The sequence below is a fragment of the Symphalangus syndactylus genome, chromosome 14 (genome assembly GCF_028878055.3).
Source record: "Symphalangus syndactylus isolate Jambi chromosome 14, NHGRI_mSymSyn1-v2.1_pri, whole genome shotgun sequence".
NCBI lineage: Eukaryota > Metazoa > Chordata > Mammalia > Primates > Hylobatidae > Symphalangus > Symphalangus syndactylus.
Genome location: NC_072436.2, coordinates 53,994,388 through 54,016,383, shown reverse-complemented (window position 1 = coordinate 54,016,383; position 21,996 = coordinate 53,994,388). Strand labels below are relative to the sequence as shown.

Sequence of the window (21,996 nt, the reverse complement as noted above, 5' to 3'; positions counted from 1 at the left end):
TGTGTTTCTTATCACATCGTGTGAACAGTCTTTGGTGTATTACATATGGATAATTTATGTTGGTCATTGTGTTCCTTTTCATTTTGGCTATTTTTTATAGGCAACCATAAAATTTGCACAGTAACTGTAATCTATAAATCCTACAGCTCCTTCGTAACTGTATTTCTTCTCCTTTTGGTTCCTTATGGCCTGAGTTTAAAACAAAAGCAAACATTGTTTTGGTCCTTCTAGATATATTTTGAAGTATGGTGTGATGTGGGAATATAAATGGATTTTCCCTGAAATATGTAACAACTGCCTTCACACCACTCACGCACCCTTTCTCCACTGACCTCTGTGCTACCCTTTGCAATATATTATATTCTTCTATATGGCGCTTGCTCCTGGACCATCCGCTATGCTTCAGGGCTCTTTCTCTTTCTAGTCTGAGGTTGGTCATGACCATTTGACCATAATCTGTTTTTCTACCTACCTTGTATATTTATTGTAGATGTGAAGAATGGGCTTCATGTTATCCAAATAAACGTTCACTTTGAATGTCGCTTGCTGCACTGACTCTTCTAAGGCGAGTGCACATGTGTGCTTGGTTTCTGTGCTGTCTCATTCAAGGCACACTATTTTTCTCATAGTATTTATTGACATTCTAAGCTTTTTGGGTTTTGCTCCAAATACATTTTTCTTCTCTCTTCCTTGGTTTATTGACATAATTTGGTTAGCTCCAGTGATACACTTTGAAAGAAAAAAGATTGAGCTGTATCAGCAGTTTGCTTAGTGCAGCTTTGCTTTTTGGTGTATTAAAGCCTTAAAAATTTTGAAACAATAATATTATTGTTACTGGTGGAGGGCGTCCAGGTCCTTGGCATTTTGAAGAAAGAATTGGACAAAACTCACAAACAAAGCAAGGAAAAAATGAAGCAACAAAAGCAGGGATTTATTGAAAATGAAAGTACCCTCCACAGGGTGTGAGCTGGCTGAGCATAGGGGCTCAAGAGCCCAGTTACAGAATTTTCTGGTGTTTAAACACCCTCTAGAGGTTTCTCATTGGCCACTTGATGTACACCCCATGCAAATGAAGTAGTGGCCTGCAGCCAGTCTGACTGGTTGTGGAAAGAAACCAGTCAGAAGCTGACATGAAGTTGCAAAGTTTACACCTTATGCAAACGTTTGATTGATTGTGGAAAGCAACCAGTCAGAAGTACTTTCAGTTTTCCATCTGCCAGGCAAAAAAGGTGTGTGAGGGTGGGGTTTGCAAAGGGAGTACCTCTGGTTCTTCTGTTACTTAGGTTTGGAAAGTTGGGGTTTTCCTTTTGATTTAGTTCTAGGAAGTCACCGTGAATCGGCCTTAGGTTCCCTGCCTCCAGACCCTACTCCCCCCCCATTATCAATTATCAACTGGAGATTTAAAAAGCTATAATTGTTTTTGAAAGTTTTCAAAGGACTTTGGACTGCTCTAACCTAAATTACTAAAGCCTAGATAGATAGGTGCATTGCCACAAGTTCTGATTTCATTTAATTTTGATGTTTGATACTTATTGGTAAGTAGATATCTGTATGAGTCTTCATTTCTTATAATGGGTTTGATAAATAAATTATAATGGTGTCTGCAAATAAATTAGTTACATATGAATTATTATCAACTTTTAGGCCTCATATTTTAGGATAGTTCCTTACATCAATGCTTCTTCTGAGGAAAACAAAAAGTAGTTGTAGGCTGAGAGCAATTTTATCTTGTTTGTTGCTTCATTGTAAAGGCAAAAATAGATGTATCATCATGTAAAATTATTTATTCTGTGCTTGCTTTAGATTCCTATAGGTATATTAATTCCTTGGAGGGATTTCTCCCAAAAGTTTTTTCTGTGTGTTTGTTTTTCCAGGACTGCTCTTTCCAGGTGATGGAAAGCTTTTCCAGTGTTTTGACTCTGACAATGTGAGCCGTTTAGGGGGTGCATTAGGTAGTGCATTACATTTTACGTTTTTCTTATATTGCCCTTCAGGAGTTCGTGGTCATTCTTCTTTGACTATAAAGAATCTGAAGGCAGAGGACAGGAAGCAGACTCAGGTTCATAGCACCAGCTGAGTCAGGAGCCCTCTGAGCATTTGTGCAGAGGTGGCTCTGATGTGATGGTGGTGCCTGCCCCCTAGGGATCAAGTGAAATTGCCTCGAACCTTGATTCTGTGGCTTGGTGGTGTCTAAAGACCCTTTTGCCCAATTTCTGTGAACTTCTAGAGCAGGAGGCATACCCTTCTATTCTCGTCACCCTCTGGGATCCTGTGCCTGCCTGCATGGTGTCTAGTTTCCCCACGTTAGTCTGGAAGAAAATTCTATTCTAGACTATCTATTCTAAAATTCGATTCCTCTCCACACCATCCTCTGACAGTCTGTAGGTGTGATTTTAACAGATGCCACTGACTCTCTGGAGGGTGAGGAAGGACTGGTATACATCCTCCCTGGTTCCTCCCTTCTATTTCCATTTGCCTTCTGAAGCTTCTCACCTTTTCAAGAGCAAAACATGCCACTGAGTCTTCTTGCCACCTGATGGCATATATCTTGCACTTGAGGTTTGCTGAGCTTCTTGTACCTGTTGGTTTACAGTTTTCATCAAATTTGGAAAAATGTCAGCCATTATTTCTTGACCACAGGTCTATATGTCACCTACAGTTTGATTAACACAGAATGGACTCTCCTTTAACTAGTGCTAATTTTTTTTTTTTTTTTTTTTTGAGATGGAGTCTCTCTCTGTTGCCCAGGCTGGAGTTCAGTGGCGTGATCTCTGCTCACTGCAACCTCCACCTCCCGGGTTGAAGCGATTGTCCTGCCTCAGCCTCCTGAGTAGCTGGGACTACAGGTACCCGCCATGATGCCCAGCTCATTTTGTGTTTTTAGTAGAGAAAGAGTTTCATCATGTTGGCCAAGCTGGTCTCTGATCTTCAGTGATCCGCCTGCCTCAGCCTCCCAAAGTGCTGGGATCACAGGCGTGAGCCACCGCTTCCGGCAATCCAGGGTATATTCTTATTGTTGTGAATGCATGAGCACGAGCTGAGGCCCGCCATGTGCCACATTTAAGGCCCCTGCTCATGTCATATCCAATTGGCCAGAGCCAGTCACATGATCATGTCCTACAGCAGTGGGTGGGGAGGTCTACTCCACTCACCCGGAGGTGGGGAGGAAAGTGAATGTTTGATGAACAGTCGTGATTCCTTTTTTGGCTTGGAGACAGTGTTTGCAGGAAGGTGAATCAACTTTGGGATCAGCCCCGGATTCAAATCTGAGTTTTGCCGCTAAATACTTGTGTGACCTTGGGCAAGTTACCTAATCTTTCTGAGCTATATTTCCTCGTTTATAAAAATGGGAATAATAACATCTACTTCATACAGTTTCTGGGAGAATTAAAGCATACGACACACATGAAAATGTCTAGCACAAAACTGACATTCCATTAGTGGTAGTTTCCTTTTTTCTTCTTAGGATTCCAAGTGGGCTTTTATTGTAGATATTGGTTCTGGAAAGTGAAATAATCCAAAAGGATTTGGCAGCCCGTGTCACAAAGAGCTTTTTTCTAATGGTCATGATAGTAACCAGTTTATTTGCAAGCATAATGATGGATGAATTGTAATTTGGAACAAGGGAGTGAATACTGTACTGTTAAACTTTGTTCTTATGGGAAATTAGTCCATTTGTCAAGGTGGATCCTAGGAGTAGGCCGCAGGGGCCTTTCTAGAGGAAATCAGGAGTGCCTGTCCTTCCTCTACCACAACTAGAATCTGACTCAGTGGTAAGTAGGGTTATGCCATGGGGCCTGTTCTGGGCACGAATTTCACCTACCTCTCTGTTGTCAGACTGAGCTCAGTAAGAAGTGTAAATGGTGCAATAATATTTATAAATTGGACATGGTAATTTTCAATTCTCAGAAACTTTCATGGAGGCATGGATTGTCCCAGATGTGGGCTGGGCTTGATGCTGTTTTGGGGAAGGAACTTTAACTGCTGGTTAAAGCTCTCCAGGGACTGTGTCTTTAAGGTGGACAGTCCCAATCTTCTGAGCAGCTGCTTTTCAGGTTATGAAAGTCCTGTGGGCACAGGAGGAGGGAGTCTATTTAGTGGTTTGGGGACTCCTTCTCAGCAAGGAAAAAGACTTCTGATCTCTTGGGTTTGGAGAAGGCTTCATCTTTTATTTTGGTTCTCTTCCTGTATATCCTTGAACATTTAATTAAACTGAAATAGTAAGTATGGATTAGTAAAATTACATTAGAGTAAGCATCTTCCCTGAGGTCCTGGCATCAGGCTAAAAAAAGTAAACAATTTTGGCATCGATGCATCTAGCTCAGGATCTAGACTCAGCAGTGGAGCTAACAGTGGACTTTCCTGAGATAGTGTGATGCCAGGCTTCTCAGACTTGGAAATTCAAGGAGCCTGGTGGTGGGATGAGCACCCAGGCTGAAAGCCATGGTCAGAACTCTATGCTGTCACTTCAAGCCAGAGCTTTGTACTTTATACACAAGGGAGAAGAGGAGGCACATTGCAAACAGTTGGTGCATAGTTTCAACTTTAAGGTGGTTTCATGTATACAACCCAAAGTACCAACAACACAGAACCTTCTCACAGTTTGATAGACCAGGGTTGGACGACATGGCATACCTTTCACCCTTTCACTTCTAGGCCTACCCCACCCACGACAAGCATCACTAATCCGTCCATCATTGCTCTCGTCTCTAGCCTGCACTCACCTGGCTTCATGTCCTCTCAGCTCAGCACTCTGGCCAGCCCCTGCTCATTGTTTAGAACTATCAAATAGCACTCGCTCTGCTCACCATCATATTTTGCTTATGGGACAAGAGAAAGGCTGCAATGAATGAATCAAAAGAATAAATATTAGGTATTAGCAAAAGGTAATGTTTTTCTGAGAGTATTTTTGTTTGTGTCCAGTACTCCTGGCAAATGTCCTTAGAATAACTACTATACTCTACCAATATTATTCTTAAGTCCAAAAATATTGTAGCTGTAAAAATGTGGTTGATTCTACCTTCAGAAATTGTACTTTTTGTGTTGGTGGAGAAAAATGCATGAACTAAGACTAAATATTATGAAACTGAATTTTATTTATATAAGGATACATTCAGGCTCTATGCTTAAAGGAAAAGAATAACCAAGTCCTGTTCCTGTCAGACACCTGTGATCTCTAATTAGATATTTAGAGTGTATTGGCCCATCACTTAGGCTTGGCATTGCTTCTTTGTTTCTAATCTCCAATTTAATTTAGAAGCACTGATTGGTGCCTGTTTATGGCTTACTGGTGGCAGGAGATTCTTTCAGAAGTCTCCTTCCTTCTAGCTAAAATTCAGTTGAATTCAGCGGATGGAGTCGGAGCAGCTGTGCATCCAAAATTGTTGCCACGTTGTGATTGACAAGGCTGAGAGACTTTAATTACCTTCAGAGTCCTTCCCCTTCTAACAATGGGCTGCCTTGGATTTCTTTTCTATTTTTTTAATCTCTTGAGACAGAGTCTCGCTCTGTCACCCAGGCTGGAGTGCAATGGCGCAATCTCGGCTCACTGCAACCTCTGCTTCCAGGGCTCAAGCGATTCTCCTGCCTCAGCTTCCCAAGTAGCTCAGATTACAGGCGCCTGTCACCACGCCCGGCTAATTTTTGTATTTTTAGTAGAGACAGGGTTTCACCATGTTGGCCAGGCTGGTCTCAAACTCCTGACCTCAGGTGATCCACCAGCCTCCCAAAGTGCTGGGATTACAGGTGTGAGTCACCGCGCCCAGCAGGATTTCTTTCTGCTGCTCTGACACAGCCCTCTGGTTAGTTAACAAGCATTTATTAAATATCTCCTGTGTGCTTTAGAAACTTACTAGGGTTGAGGAGGAGGAGATTCAAAAGGAATAAAAGACAAGGTTCCCAGTTGGCGGGGAGCCCCAGATTCTCAGAATGTCATTTTTGCTTCTGCCTTATGATTTAGGGGTTGTTCCTTCCTTCCATAACTGCAGGATCCCAATTAGCTTAAGAACTGTCCATCTGCACCTTGCCCTTTTCCCTTAGTGCACAGGTTTATCTGAGGTGTTTGCAGATCTCGTTTTCCCAACTAAGGAGAGTAAGCCCCTAAGCCCAGGGAACCCCTCTGTTCCCACTCCCATCTTCGGCTTATGTCTGGGGTACCTAGTTTTATTCTAGGCTCCTGGCTGCACTATGTCTTGTTCAAAGTAGCCCTCTTGACACTGGGCAGGGGTGGGCTCAGCCCAGGTCTTTGGTCAGCCAGTGCAATCAGCTCCTTAGAACTGTGCTGAAATAATCAAGGGAATCCGGGCATCCTGCATCACCTAACACACAGGGCAGGAAGAAACCCTCAAAACTCTTAAACATGAAATTGAGTTGCCAGGGAAAAGAGCCGGCGTAGATTTCTGATTGCATTTGAATTTCTGATTTTAGGGTGATGGCTGTGATTCCAGGGTGACAGATCCGTTTCACATTTACTATTGCAAAGTTGGGTGCTGTGCTGGGCTCTGGGGATGCAATGATGAAAAAAGGAGGTCCCTCTCTTCAAGGGACCTGTGTTCCAGAATAGCCTATTTGGAAGTCTCGACCAGGTGTCAGGAAGGTACCAGGGAGAGTAGTTACAAAAACAGACAAACATGGTTCTGTCCTCAAGGAAGTCACGGTTTAATGAAGAAGACAAACTTGCAGATAGTGGAAGCCCAGCAAGAGCTCTCAGCCTTGATAACCTGGCGGGCCATCCCTGTGGGTGACGATCGATTCCAATGCAGGCAGATCACTGCGGAGCCAGCAGGTGTGTCACTGCTCATTGGAATGTCACCGGCGGCCCTGACCTTGGGGATACAGCTCACCCACCATCACCATCTGCATCAGAATTACAAACTGGGTGGTTTCAGACTTAGGAAGAAATAAGTCTATAAGCCCCTTGAGGGAAAACTAAAAGTGATCAACACACAACAGATGGGTTTGCTCACGTAGATCTTGTATCGTGAGAATTTTCCAGGATACCCAAGGCCAGTGTTCCAGTGTGGCGGTGGGGGGCTCTGGAGACTAACAGTCCTGAAGCTGAATCCTGACCACACCACTTATTAGTTGTGTGGCCTTGGGCAAATTTCTCTGAGCCTCGGTGTGCTCATCTGTAAAACGGGGATGATGATCTGGACTCAGGCAATTGTTGTGAGTCAATGTGGTAATGTGTTTAAGTGCCCAGCACGGTGGCACATAGTAGATACCCAGTAAATTTTCATTTCCCCCTCTTTCTCCTCCATTTATCAACAGGAAGCAGCCATTATAACATATATCAAAATAAGTGACACTTAGAACCAGTAGAATATTATGAAGATATGGATGAGAGGTGGCCTGGAATGGGTATTAGAAGATGGTGTGGGGGGTTCTCAGCACTGTGCAGGGGAAAGGGAGTGCTGCCTTCTTTTGTGAGCATTTCTGTAGGGCAGACATAGGGACATTCAGGCACGAGAATATTGCTCCTGGAAGTCATCCAACTTTTTTTTTTCTCCAAGAATATTTTGGAGAGTGATCATTTATTTACATGCCTGTCTCACATCTTAGACTAAAGCTTTGTGAACTTTTGTTGCAAAGAATCACTGGGACCCTTTAAGAATATAGCTCCCTGGGGTTCCACCCTCAGAATGAGTCTGGGGTGGGGCCTAGGAATCTGCACTGACAAGCATTTCAGGGGTGTCTGCCACAGGTTCTGAGGACCACACTCTGGGAAGACCGCACTGGAGTGAGGGCCTCCTCAGAGCTGGGATGGTTTCCTGTTCATTTTGTATTTCCAGTGTCCAGATGTAATTGGCATTGATGGGGTGTTGTTGAATAAATGAGTGGATGATGATTCTCCGAGTAGATTGTCCTACTGAGAAGGGGCTATTTTAAAGCATTGGCTTCCTAGTTCCTAAGTCAGTGTCTTCTGAGTTTGAAGAAGATAATTAGCCTCCTAGAACTTGCTCATTCCTGAATGACCTGGTAGAGCTGGGAGCAGACTCGTCTACGTGAGTGATATCCAGCCCCCAGTAGCCCATCCACACAACCGTCCTCACAAAGAGAGGGCTGTTGTTGAGGACAGAGGCTGAGCAGATGCTGGTGCAGGGTTGCTCCCCAGTGACAATAGCCCTAGCCCTGCTGTTTGTGGTTCACAATTGGTTGATGGGAAATCAGGGAGCAGCCCTGCCACCATCTTTGTTATTTTTGTGCACTGTAGATCCCTTAGAACAGAAAGAGGTTCAGGCCTTTTCTTGGATGGAAAAACTGAAAAAAAAAAAATCAATTTTTTTTGTAAATTTGCTCTAAAGGAAACTCATAAAGTTCTTCTGAATTTACGTGTCAATAAAACATTTACCCCTGAGTTGATGCCTTATAAATGGTATCACTTATCCTAAGTAGAATAGATTTATTCAGCTAAACTTTGTTGATGAGCATCTTTGCATCTGTTCCTTAGATATTGTTTCTCTGTCTCCTTGCCTGGGTCTTTATGGTCTACTAGCCCAGTAGCATCCTGGAGCCTGGGGTCATTTTTCTTACCAAGTTTGGGGGAGCACCTACCCTTTACCATGGGGAGAATGGTGATAGTTTATTTTTGGGTTTTCTAAATGAATTTTGGACAATTAGACTGCATTACATTTGCATTTTATAGTGTGCCATTTAGAAGAGATGGAGAGGGCCCAGAGGATGGTGCCACATTCACATATTAGATGATAGCTCAAGTTGCCCATTCTTCATATTGAAATTGCTTCTAAGATAGCATAATGGCTCTTGTGAAACGTATCTATTCATTGCCCCAAGAAAACATTAGATGGTTATCCAGATGGCGAAATGACTCTATATTCACTCTAAATTAATGAATGGTTAATTTCCATAGGGTGAGACTGAGAGCAGCCCCACACTGTGCCTCTGTGGTTAGGGCGGTGGGGACGGATCAAGCCAGCAGGTGTTTAATTACTTCTCGACAACAAAACATCTTAACATATAATGTAATAGAAATAACTGGGAATTTTTTTATTATGACAAAAACCACTGATTTTACTGCTTTCATTCCCTTTATGGATGCAATGTGGCCCTTTTACCAGATCCTCATGGTAATTTTAGGTCTCTGGGAATGTTTAGCACCTCTCAGTGTATTATATTTTTTACTGTTATATCGCTTTCTGAAAATAGAAGTATGTGCTACTTTTTCCTGAAAATACTGCCTTTTCATAGTTATATTCAAGTCTTTCAAATCTGCATGACTGAATAGGAGTTTGGGGGTCAGGCAGACTGCAAGCTCCCCACCTGGCAGGACCAGTTCTTCACCGGAGAGTCCTGGGGTTGGTCAGGGCTGCAAACAATGAGCCACAGTAGGACCAAGGGGAGGGTCTGGGACTCAAGGGTCCCCGAGGGTGGTGTTGTTTCTGGGCTGCCCTCTCCCAGGGCAACACTGAATTGTACCTTGGATAAGCACTGCACCTGCCTATCTTTCTAATTGCTTTTCTCCTCCTGTCCTGGAAATGATAGTACTTCAGATACTTGGGGGGAGTCTTGCTTACTGTGGCATGAACCTAGAAGGAAATGACTTCGTGTTTTAAGGGATGTTGTTGTCAGTGTCTGGAATACCTCAGGCATAGCCATGTGCTCAGATGATCTGAGTCTGTTGCACACCCCTCTGAAGAGTTTTGTGTAATCATGAGGAAAGAATGTATTAGGTGCTCCAGAACTGTTTCTATGTAATAAGGAAAAATAAAAAGGAAGGACAGAAATTCTTCCAGAAAATACTAGATAGAACCTGGGCTGAGTGCTGTGGAGGATACAAAGAAAGAAAAGACACTGTCCCTACGCTTAAGACGTTTACCATCCAGTGGGCAAAGTCAGCTGGTGCACACACACAGCAAGTGCCCAAGCACTGCAGGAGAGCCGCAGACCCCAGCCCACAACAGCTGGCAGGCCGGGGACATGTTGCCGAGTGCTGAGCTGTGTTGTAGGCAGCTGCCTACTAAAAATAAGCATTGGGTTCATGGAAGGCTGACTTAAATTAGACTGGACTCAAGGTTATGCACAGAATGATGTCACCATCACACACTCCTAGTTCTTTGTGTTCTTGGGAATTGGAGGCGGAGTGACAGGCAGCCAGGAACTGAAATGCACACATGGACAGGTTCACTAATGGTGTGGCCGAGCGTGTCCTGGCAGCAAGAAGATGGAGTCCAGTGGTGCCCTGGTTCATTCCACGAGACTGAGAAGGGGGAGTAGGAGGCAGCTCACCGTTTCCTGGGGTGGTGGAGTCAAGACGATGTCTTCAGTGAAGGGTGGGACGGGGTGAGTGCAGCGGAGGGCTCAGTCCTCTGATACAGAGGACAGGGCTGGGAGGACAGTGCTCTGACCGGATTCATGGTGCAGAGTGTTAGAGGAGTGTCATGGGAGCCTTGAACCCTGACCTCAATGCCAGCCCAGGGAGCTGGGCCCTGGTCACTGCATCCCTAGCACCAACAGGACCCATCCACTGCAGAGGAGATGCTCAACAGATACTTGCCAAATGACCGTATTAATGAACTGGACTCTGGCAACTGAGTTTTATCCTGTAGGTGAGATGTGGAAGATTGGACAGGGAAATGGCATTTGGCAGGAGGTACCCTGTGGACTTTTCTCCTTGAGATCAAAACTTCCTGTCCTGAGTCTCATTTTATTTGTCAAACTAGCCAGTCTGAGAAGTCAATACTAGGTGCTAATGAAAAACAGCAGCGGACTGTGACATTGCTCTGAGGTATGTTAGCATTTTAACATGAGCCTGCAAATTGGTTTTTTTGTTTTGTTTTGATTTTTTTGTTTGTTTTTGAGATGGAGTCTTGCTCTGTCACCCAGGCTGGAGTGCAATGGCTCTCTGCAACCTCTGCCTCCCAGGTTCAAGAGATTCTCCTGCCTCAGCCTCCTGAGTAGCTGGGATTACAGGCACCTGCCACCACACCCGGCTCATTTTCGTATTTTTAGTAGAGACAGGGCTTCACCATGTTAGCCAGGCTCTCGAACACCAGACCTCAGGTGATCCTCCTGCCTCGGCCTCCCAAAGTGCTGGGATTACAGATGTGAGCCACCGCGCCCGGCCTTCAAATTGTTACCAGGTGTCTGGGAGGGCAGCAGTCATGCAAGGCAGGGGATTGGGCAGGCATGCATTCTGGTTGGAGAATCCGCTAGGTCTCCTGAATGACTCCATGAGGAACCGTATCCAGCTTCTGTTGTCAGGCAGACCTTAGTTGGCTTCCACCTTGACAGTCAAGATACATACAGCTTTGGTTGTGTGCAGTGGCTCATGCCTGTAATCTCAGCACTTTGGGAGGCTGAGGCGGGTGGATCACCTGAGGTCAGGAGTTCAAGACCAGCCTGTCCAACAGGGTGAAACCCCATCTCTACTAAAAAAAAAAAAATACAAAAATTAGCCAGGTGTGGTGGTGATCCCAGCTACTCGGGTTTTGCTTCTGGGCTGCCCTCTCCCAGGGCAACATTGAATTGTACCTTGGATCAGCACCGCACCTGCCTATCTTTCTAATTGCTTTTCTCCTCCTGTCCTGGAAATGATAGTACTTCAGATACTTGGGGGGAGTCTTGCTTACTGTGGCATGAACCTAGAAGGAAATGACTTCGTGTTTTAAGGGATGTTGTTGTCAGTGTCTGGAATACACTGAGGCTGAGGCACAAGAATCGCTTTAACCTGGGAGGCAGAGGTTGAGTGAGCCTAGATTGTGCTACTGCACTCCAGCCTGGGCGACAGAGCAAGAATCCATTTAAAAAAAAAAAGATACATAAAGATACATACAGCTTCATGTTGTTTCATCTCCTCCCTGGTGTAGCCTGGAGAATTTCAAATTCACGGAGTTCTGAACAGTGGGGTTTCCTGTGCCCCCATCGTCTTCCATCTCCAATGGGGCTCTGTCCCTCGGCTGTGGCTATCTGAGATCCCAGCTAAGTCCTTAAAAGTGACCTTGATAAAACTGGCAGTGCCTCCTCACTGTGTGAAGAATAACTTGAAATAAAACCTGTGCATTGTCATGATGCCTTTACTGCTCTGTAGGTTTCTTTTTCATTGTTTTTTTTTCTTTTTTCTTTTCTTTTCTTTCCTTTTCTTTTGTTTTTAAGCAAAGCAAATCAGATGGACTTGTGTTGCTCCCTGATGCCCGACATAGCAGTCTGTAGCTGCTTCATCACGATCACTAGATTGGGGTAGTGATAATCCTAGATACTGCCTGCACAGGGAGCATGTCCCGGTCACTGCTGTCTCAGAGACACATTTCCCTGTCCCTGGATGACCAAGAGCTGACTGGGTTTCCTTGGAACTTTCTCCTTTGACCCTGCCCTGTGGTGTACTCCCTCTTAAGATATTATTGACAAGTCTAGAGGAAAGCCTTGACTCATTTGAAACTTTTAAGAGACTCCTGCTACTTAACACCTCCAGGCTGAAGCAAGCAGCTGGCAGTCCATCTTGATTTTACAGCGATCAGAGGGCCTGTGGGCTTAAGGTTTGCATTTGGCAGCAGCGTGTGTTATTTTTGGAGTTTCAACATGGAGTTCAGGGCACATCACATTTCACTTCCTGGGCTATTGATGGCCGCGGAGCCATGGTAGCTGTCCGTCTCTGTCAGGGCTTGTCGCTTGCCCCTTTAGGAACACAGCTATTAATACTCTCTCTAATACTCTCTCATTTGATTTGTCCCACTTCAAGAGGCTAGAACTTTGATGTCCCTTTTTTCTGCCCTACCCTTCTTGGCTATTTTAAAATTCAGAAACATCAACTCTGGTCTGCCCTAGTCTGCCTTGATGGCTTAGGATCAGTCCTTTGGCCCTAGGTGGATGAATCTCCTGGGGTGCCCCGTAGACTGGAGGGTGGTCTCTCATCATCTGTGGTTGTGGGATATTGGGCATCACTTAATTATCATGCAGACTTGGGAAGTGGGAGAGGAAGGGGCTTTTGGGTGCATTTGGCGACAGAACGTGTCTCAGCCGAGGGGCAAGGACTGCCAGTTGCCACCCAGGTACACTCCCTTGCTCCTTAGGCTATGGCCCCGATTTTACTTAGGGTTGCAGTGTACCCCGCCTAAAAGCATTTCTCAGTTTCCTTTGCTGCCAGATGGGGCTGCGTGATGCCATTCTGGCAGCGGCTAAGTGATGAAGCTGTGGGGTGGGCCTTCTGGGCAGGGGCGCCTCGAAGGAACTGACCCTGTTAGGGGGTGTGCTTCTGTGTCCTCCCAGCGGCCCTGCTGCTCAGGACGTGCTGCTTGGCACTAAGGACACCACGTTGAATCATAAGGTGGCTGAAGACAGAAGGATGTGCTGAAATGACCGAGGAGCAGGATAGAAAGAGTGTGGATCTGTTTTCAAGATTTTAAAAATTAACCTTTTTATTTTGAGCTAATTGTAGATTCACAGGCAGTGGTAATAAGTGATACACGGAGATGCCCATCATTTATTTATTTATTTATTTATTTATTTATTTATTTATTTTGAGATGGAGTCTCACTCTGTCTCCTGGGCTGGAGTGCAGTGGTGCGATCTCAGCTCACTGCAACCTCCGCCTCCCCAGTTCAAGTGATTCTCCTGCCTCAGCCTCCTGAGTAGCTGGGATTACAGGCATGGGCCACCACTCCCAGCTAATTTTTGTATTTTTAGTAGAGACAGGGTTTCACCATGTTGGCCAGGCTGGTCTCAAACTCTTGACCTCCAGTGATCTGCCCGCCTTGGCCTCCCAAAGTTTTACAGGATCACAGGCGTGAGCCACTGTGCCCGGCCTGCCTATCTATTCTTTACCCACTTTCCCCCATAGTAACATGGTACCACAGCATGGTCGGGACCTTGACTTTGATACAGTTAAGGTAGCAGGACAGGACCCCTCACCGTGCACCTCTGCATGGCACGCCACGGAGTGCACATCCATTTCCCCCCGCCCCACCTGCCCCAACCTCTAGAAACTGCTCATCTGTTAGAGCCTGGATCTCGATGAAGGCAGAGCCTCTATCCCAGCCCTAAACCACTCTCCTAGGCATGAACTTCGATTGATTCAAAGACATAAATATCTAAATTAATGATGCCATGTCATTTTAAAAAAATGTTACACAGTCAAACCTAACCCTTAACTGAGACAGAAGAGGTCCAGAAAAGGAGACCAGGCAATCATTATTATATTAGGGGAAATATTATTATATTTGTGGTTTCAAAGAAGCAGGACACCTCAGCTACATGGCAAAAGGATTAGGGGTTGTTGCTTTCACCAACATGCCATTGCATTTCCCTTCCTTGCAGCGGTGACCCTGGCTTGCATGAGGTGCTTTTGAATGTTTTTATTGCTATCTTATTTGGGTATTATCAATAATTCATTTTAAATATTCTGGCTGCTACAGACATTTACTTTAGAAGGATTTATTGCATCCTAAAGTCTGCATTTATGATTTCTTGAGATGATATCACTTCCTTGGGGATTTCAGTTCTGATTCTCAGAAAGAGATTAGTGGGGGAAGCAGAATTTGATGTTCAGAAATGTTCCAGAAACTTGGCTGCAACGCGTCAGGCCTGCTAGGCGGGCTGCCACATTCCCGGGCCTGTCTCAGCTGGCCGCTCATGCTGTGTCTCCCCTTTTAGGAGCTGGAGTCAGAGAGGACGTGTTTCTCGTTTGGCAAGAGATGGAGGAAGCCTGCAGCACGCTGGCCCAGATCCAGAGGCTGGTGGCCGAGCCTCCCAAGCCTGACGTGGCCACCGTGGACTGTGGTTGGTGCTATTTCTGGTCACTGGTGTAAAAGACTCATAAATGTTACTAGCTGGGGAGCAGGGGCTGCTTCCATGTTCCTGACCAGAGGAACTCCAGAGCCCAGCTGCGAGGAGCTGCTGAGGAGAGCAGCCAGAGCTGTGTGGGGTGAGGGGTGGGGAGGGGGTTGTACACACACATGCATGGACATGTGTGTGTGTGTGTGCCCATGCGCTCACATGTGTGCATACATGGAGATTGTCAGTACCCAGAGCTGGACAGTAAAGTGGTAAAAACAGATTCTTGGGCCAGGCGCAGTGGCTTACGCCTGTTACCCCAGCACTTTGGGAGGCTGAGGCGGGTGGATCACGAGGTCAGGAGATCGAGACCATCCTGGCCAACACAGTGAAACCCCGTCTCTACTAAAAATACAAAAATTAGCTGGGTGTGGTGGTGGGCGCCTGTAATCCCAGCTACTCGGGAGGCTGAGGCAGGAGAATGGCTTGAACCTGGGAGGCAGAGATCACAGTGAGCTGAGATCGTGCCACTGCACTCCAGCCTAGCAATGGAGTGAGACTCTGTCTCAAAAACAACAACAACAATAACAATAACAAAACATTCTTGACAAACTCTTGTATACTAAGGGAAACCAGACCTCTGTATAAAAGTGGGCTCAATTCTGCATACAACATGGACAAGTGGGAATTCATAGCCAAGGATCAGGGGGACGCCAGTGGATGGAAAATTATTAAGAGGAGATGTTAGGGGCAAGGGGGCTTCTGGCTAAACCAACTTGACAGGATTCTTTCGGGAGAGAGGCCAGTGTGATCAGATGTCACCTGGGGGATGGTGGGAATGAGGATGTGGATCAGATAGCAAGGTGATCAGATATTGAGGGTGGGGCATTCTGGCTACACTGACTTAGGCTTTTTGCTAAAATCAGGCGATGCAGAGATGAGCATAGAAGTGCAAAGGTTGAGGCCTTGCTGAGAAGAGCATTCAGAGGAGCCTGGCTGAAGGCCGGGCAAGGGGAGACTGTCAAGTTGCCGGTGCTCTTCCAGGGAGGAGGAGCAGGAGAGCTCAGTGATCGGCTCAGCCAGCCTTGACCCTTGCCTGCAGACAAAATCCCATCCACGCTGTCTGTGTCTGTGCAGGCAACCATCTGACTTGCTTTCACATGCCTACGGGAAGGCCTAAATCAGTTTTCTTTGAGCAGGGTCCAGGACCTCACGGCAGAAGGGGGCACAGGCTGGGGAAAAAGAGTGGAATGTTTATTTGGAAGGAGTAGTGTGAATGGGGGTTTGAGTTGTTAATATTAAAAAGAAATTATTAAAATCCAGTTGCATTTCTGGTATTCATTTAGCACTCCTTCATCTAATTTGGAATAGCCACTTGAAATTTTGGAGTCTGGAAGACTGATTTGCATTTCCTAAATGGTAGTAACAGCAATATGACCACTGAGTGGGCACATAGTATGTGTCAGGTGCTGCCCTGAGGGGTAGGCTTATACTTAGCTCATTTAAGCCTCATAACTCTATGAGGGAGTTTCTTATTATCTCCAACTGACAGGTGAGGAAACTGAATTACAGAGCGATTAAGTCATTGGCCATGGTCACATAGCTAGCAAACGTAGTCTGATTTTGAACCCAAAATGCAGAACAGCAACTTTCCTGCCTAGGTAAACTTTTACAAAAAAATGTTAGCAGTGAGGCTATATTCATCTTGATGTTAGTTTCCGTTATTTAATTAGCACCTATACTATTCTGAGTAAATGAAAGCACTTCTTGGTGTTTGATGTGTTGCAGCCCCACAACTGCACCATACAAACAACCTCATTGCATTTTTACTCGTGAATGACATTGAGACTACACAAAATATTTTCTCCCTTTTTTTCTTGTAAACCAAAGCACTTTTCATAAGGGGCATGAGTTTGGGGGTGAGAAAGACCTGGTTATAAATCTCAGCTCCTTCACTAGACTCACCTGAGTTTGTCTCTTTCAGCCTTATTCTTCTACACAACGACTATCATAACCTTGATGCTGAGGAACCACTGTACAGACAAAATACAATGATGCATGCTCCACACCAAGCAGGGACTTGATGTCAGCTCATTCTTTGCCCTTTCACACCTAGGATAGTTGGTACACGGATTCTCCTACATGGCCTTTCCTCTGTAAGGTGCTGGTTTCCTTTGGGGCACACCTGGTGGACGCACATACCTTACACATCAGGCACTGTTTAAGGCTCCTTACGAGCATTAGCTCATTTCATATTTGCTACAATCTTAAGAGACAGGTGCTACTGCTACTATTATCTCCGTTTTGGCTTCAGTAACTTGCCCAAGGCTACGCAGCTAACGAGTGATGAAGCCTAGATTCAAAACCTAGTCCACCAGTAAAAATACTGATATCTGCCACCCACCCATCGGACATGTAATCAGGACGTCTGATGAAATCATCCTGATTTAATCCCTGTGGGATGACATTAGGACTTTTGAAAGCTCCCCAGGTGATCCTAGTGTGCAGCTAATTTTGGAACCACTGCCAGGCTGCAGTGCCTCCTGGGTTACAGAGGTGCAGTGGGCAGAGAACTGGGAGGTCAGGCCGGCTGGGAAAGGGATGCAGTTACAGGAGAAATGGGGACGGGGACTTGTGTAGAGGGAGAGAGAGGTTGAGGCATGGGCAAGCCTGCTCTGTGTGACTTGATAAATTCCTGGTGACTGTGGATTTTTCCTGTGACTGGGTGCCCTGACCTGGGCTTAGGGCACTGGCTGCTGTGGTTACATTGCCAGGGGTGGCTCCCTGGGGGTTCCTGAGAGGGACCTAGTAGGCTTGTTTGGAGGAGCTGCTCACGTATAGTGACACCCACTCGAAAACCCAGACGGTCCCCTGTCATCCTGCAGATGAACAAAATGAACACCAAGCAGGGGACCCAGGCCAAACCCAGCACCTCTGCCCGGCAAAGAGGATGGGGAGCCTGCTGCTAAGGCATTTGTTTTGGGGAGTGTGTGGACTGAATTGTGCCCCCCCCCCAGTTCATACAATGAAGCCCCCACCATGAGACCGTATTTGGAGATAGGGTCTTTAAAAAGGTAATTAAGGGACCAGGTATGGTGGCTCACGCCTATAATCCCAGCACTTTGGGAGGCCAAGGAGGGTGGATCACCTGAGGTCAGCAGTTCGAGACCAGCCTGGTCAACATGGCAAAACCCCATCTCTACCAAAAATACAAAAATTAGCCAGGTGTGGTGGTGCATGCCTTTACCCAGCCACTCGGGAGGCCGAGGCACAAGAATCGCTTGAACTCAGGAGGTGGAGGCTGCAGTAAGCAGAGGTTGCCCCATTGCACTCCAGTCTGGGCAACAGAGCGAGACACTGCCTCAAAACAAACAAACAAACAACAAAACGGTAATTAAGGTTAAATGAAGTCATAAAAGGAGGGCCCTAATCTGATAGGATTGGTGTCTTTATAAGAAGAGGGAAAGACACCAGCGAGCCCTCTCCCCACAAGCATACGGAGGAAAGGTGTTGTGTGCAGCACAGAGGGAAGGTGGCCGTCTCCTGGCCAGGAAGAACAGCCTCATCAGAAACCAGCGCCGCTGGCACCTTCATCCTGGACTTCCAACCTCCAACAGAGAGAAAATAAATGTCTGTCATTTAAGCCTCCCGCCTCTGGTGTTTTGTGATGGCAGCCCAAGCTGACTAATACAAGGCGTATTTAAGTTTGGTGTAGTTAGTCTTAAGAGTTAACAGAAGGTCTTGGATGTTATTCCTGAAGGAAACAGATGAGTTATAAGCCTCAGATATTGGGCAATGATGTATCAGTTCCCTTTGTTTCAATCTAATACACACACACACGCACACACACACTCAGACTAAAACCCAAAATAACTCTATGCAGAAATTTTCAAAAAATTCTTTGAATGTACCATCTCTATTTAAAAAGGAAAGTTTGGCCGGGACCTTTCATCACTGGCTAGCCATCTCAGCTTTCGTAACTTCAATCTGGCCTTCTATACCACATGTCCGACCTGCTCTCATTCCCACCGCAGCCCAGAGTTACTGAGGCAAAGGCTGGGTCAGTGCAAGACTGACTTGGAAGGCCTCCTAGGAAGGCAGCAGCTGTTCCTCTACAGACCCCAGGAGAGATGATGGCCAGCGGGACAGGGAAGGGGTGGATCGGAGGAGATCCAGCAAGCTGCCATTCGCATACTGGTTCGAGGTCACTTGGCACATACAGGTCCATAGGACCAGGAGGGCAATTTCTGGGAGAAATGTCTCATGAGTCTGGTGCCTGGGGTGAAAAGAAGGTGAGGCCACTGATAGTTTTTTTTTAACCTCTTTTGATTACCAAGAGCAGGACATGAGAGTTCCCTGGAAAAAAAAAAACTAACAAAAATATATGAATCAATGGTTCGTAGGACACTGACCACTAAGAATGAAGGCCAGTGATTTCTGACATACACGGCAAAAAAAAAGTGAGGTTTTCCCTCGCTTACTGCCTTGAGAGAGTTTCCAGGCCCTGGTGCACAGAGGAGGAACCCAGGTGGAGCCCAGAAAACATCCTGAGTTTGGGTAACAGAGCTGAGGGTCTGGAGGGACCAAGGCAGCTACAATTCACAGGACACAGTACCAGAGAGGAGACAGATGCACAGAGAGAGAAGTGCAGACATCTGCAAAGGGTCCCCCTCAAGAATTCATTTGAATAGTGATCCGCTCATGCCTGTGAGAAGGTTATCTGAGTCTGGGGAAAGGGCCATTGGAAAGAATTAGAAGAAGTGGGGCTTGGAATTCACACAGGACCAAGAACAGTGCCTGTTCTCATTAGCCTGAAAGCTTTAAGAATTCATGGGTCCCTGGGTAGACTACTTGGAGAGGTCTTGCCTCAGTCATGGGGAATAATTAGCTTTAAATTGAGCACTGCTCTGGGCCCTCCTAAGAAATCATTAAAGCAAGACATGAAAAGAACAAACTATTTCTAGGTAACATAACTGCATCTCTGAACAAAGCTCAAGAAAATTTATGAGAACAAAAGCATCCAGTACCCAACAAGGTCAAACTCACAATGATTGGCATCTAATCAAAGATTACAGGGCGTGAAAAGAAGCAGAAAAATGTGATCTGTAATAAGTAGAAAAATCAATCAATCAAAACTGACTGAGAACTAACACAGACATTAGAATTGGCAGAAGAGTCACTCAGAGTTACTGTATTCCATAGGTTCAAAAGCTAATACAAGGCATATTTAAGTTTGGTGGTAGTTAGTCTTAAGAGTTAACAGAAGGACCGGGCGTGGTGGCTCACGCTTGTAATCCCAGCACTTTGGGAGGCCGAGGCGAGCGGATCACGAGGTCAGGAGATGGAGACCATGGTGAAACCCCGTCTCTACTAAAAATACAAAAAATTAGCCGGGCATGGTGGCGGGCGCCTGTAGTCCCAGCTACTCGGAGAGGCTGAGGCAGGAGAATGGCGTGAACCCAGGAGGCGGAGCTTGCAGTGAGCCGAGATTGCGCCACTGCACTCCAGCCTGGGTGACAGAGTGAGACTCCGTCTCAGAAAAAAAAAGAAAAAAAAAAAAGTTAAAAGAAGGTCTTGGATGTTATTCCTAAAGGAAACAGATGAGTTATGAGCCTCAGATATTGGACAATGATGTATCAGTTCCCTTTGTTTCAATCTGATACACACACACACACACACACACACAAACCCAAAATAACTCTAAGCAGAAATTTTCAAAAAATTCTTTGAATGTACCGTCTCTATTTAAAAAGGAAAGTTTGGCTGGGACCTTTCATGATTGGCTAGCCATCTCAGCTTTCTTAACTTCAAGAAGATATTTAAAAAGACACATACTAAACTTTTAGAGATGAAAACTTAAGAGAAGAAAATATGTTAGATGAAAAGCTTACTGAGTGGAATCAATGGCAGATTAGACATTGCAGGAAAAGAGATGAGTGGACTTGAAGACAGCAATAGAAACTATCCAAAATGAGACAGTCATAGGAAAAAAAGAATTTTAAAAACCCCAAAAGAGCATCTGTGAACTGTGGGACAATTTCAAGTGGCCAAATAGACTCCCTGAGGGGAGGAAGTAGGAGGGACAGGGAGCAGAAAAATATTTAAAGAAACAAGTTTCCAAATTTGATGAAAACTACAAATCCAGAGATCCAAGAAGTTCAGTGAATGCTAAGCACAAGAAAATGAGGAAAACTACATCCAGAGACATCTTAATAGGTTTGCTTAAAATCAATAATACAGAGGAATATTAAAAGCAGCCAGAACAACAACAAAAAGGATATGTACAAAGCCACAAAGACAAGGATGACAGCCGATTTCTCACTCAATTGAAAAGCATTTTTTCTTTCAGTACCTGAAACATTCAGCCTGGAATTCTATACAAAGCAAAATATCTTTCAAAAACAAAGGCAAAATAAAGACATTTTCAGACATACAAAAGCTGAAATAGTTTGTCATTGGCACATATTATACATGAAGTGATGTAATATTACTTAAAGTTAGACTACGATAAGTTGAAGATGTGTGCTATAAACCTAAGATAACCACTAAAATAACAAGACAAGCTGACAAAGGAAATAAAATGGAATTAAAAATACCCAATCCAAAACCTGTCAGAAAAAAAGAACAAAGAACAGATAGGGCCAATAGAAAACAAATAGCAAGATGATAAACATAAATCTAACCATATGTATGTCAAAACTTACCAATGTGTACACTTTAAAGGTGTATGAGATATTATATGTCAATTGTAGCTCAATACAACTGTTGGTAAAGTGAAAGAAGAGGACAAAGTAGAAGGGAAGGAGAGTCACTCCTCTGGCGCTGAGCTGTTCAGAGACATGGGTGGGACACACCTGGGCATTTTATGTGTGTATGTGTGTGTGTATGTCGGTGTACCTGTTCTAGGGATGACCCTCAAACACGAAGATGGCTTTTCTCGCAAAACGTTAAAGGATTTGTCAAGGCTGGGCATGGTGGCTCACACCTGTAATCCCAGCACTTTAGGAGGCTGAGGTGGGCAGATCACTTCAGCCCAGGAGTTTGAGACCATCCTGGGCGACATGGCAAAACCCCGCCTCTACCAAAAAATTTGAAAATTAGTCAGGCATGATGGTGTGCAACTGTAGTCCCAACTACTTGGGAGGCTGAGGTGAGAGAATCGCTTGAGTTGAGAAGTGGGGAGTCGAGGTGGCAGTGAGTGGTGATCACACCACTGCCTGGGTGGGATCGCACCACTGCATTCCAGCCTGGGTGACAGAGCAAGACTTTGTC

General features: G+C 45.3%; 1 protein-coding gene across 1 annotated transcript in view; it reads left to right on the top strand.

Annotated features, from left to right (window-relative positions):
* VWA3B (von Willebrand factor A domain containing 3B) overlaps window positions 1–21,996 on the top strand; it is a 236,738-nt gene that overhangs the window by 62,468 nt on the left and 152,274 nt on the right. The window contains exon 10 of the mRNA XM_063617639.1: window positions 14,605–14,730. Within this exon, the coding sequence (XP_063473709.1) occupies window positions 14,605–14,730 (126 nt within the window). The remainder of the gene's footprint in view (window positions 1–14,604; window positions 14,731–21,996) is intronic.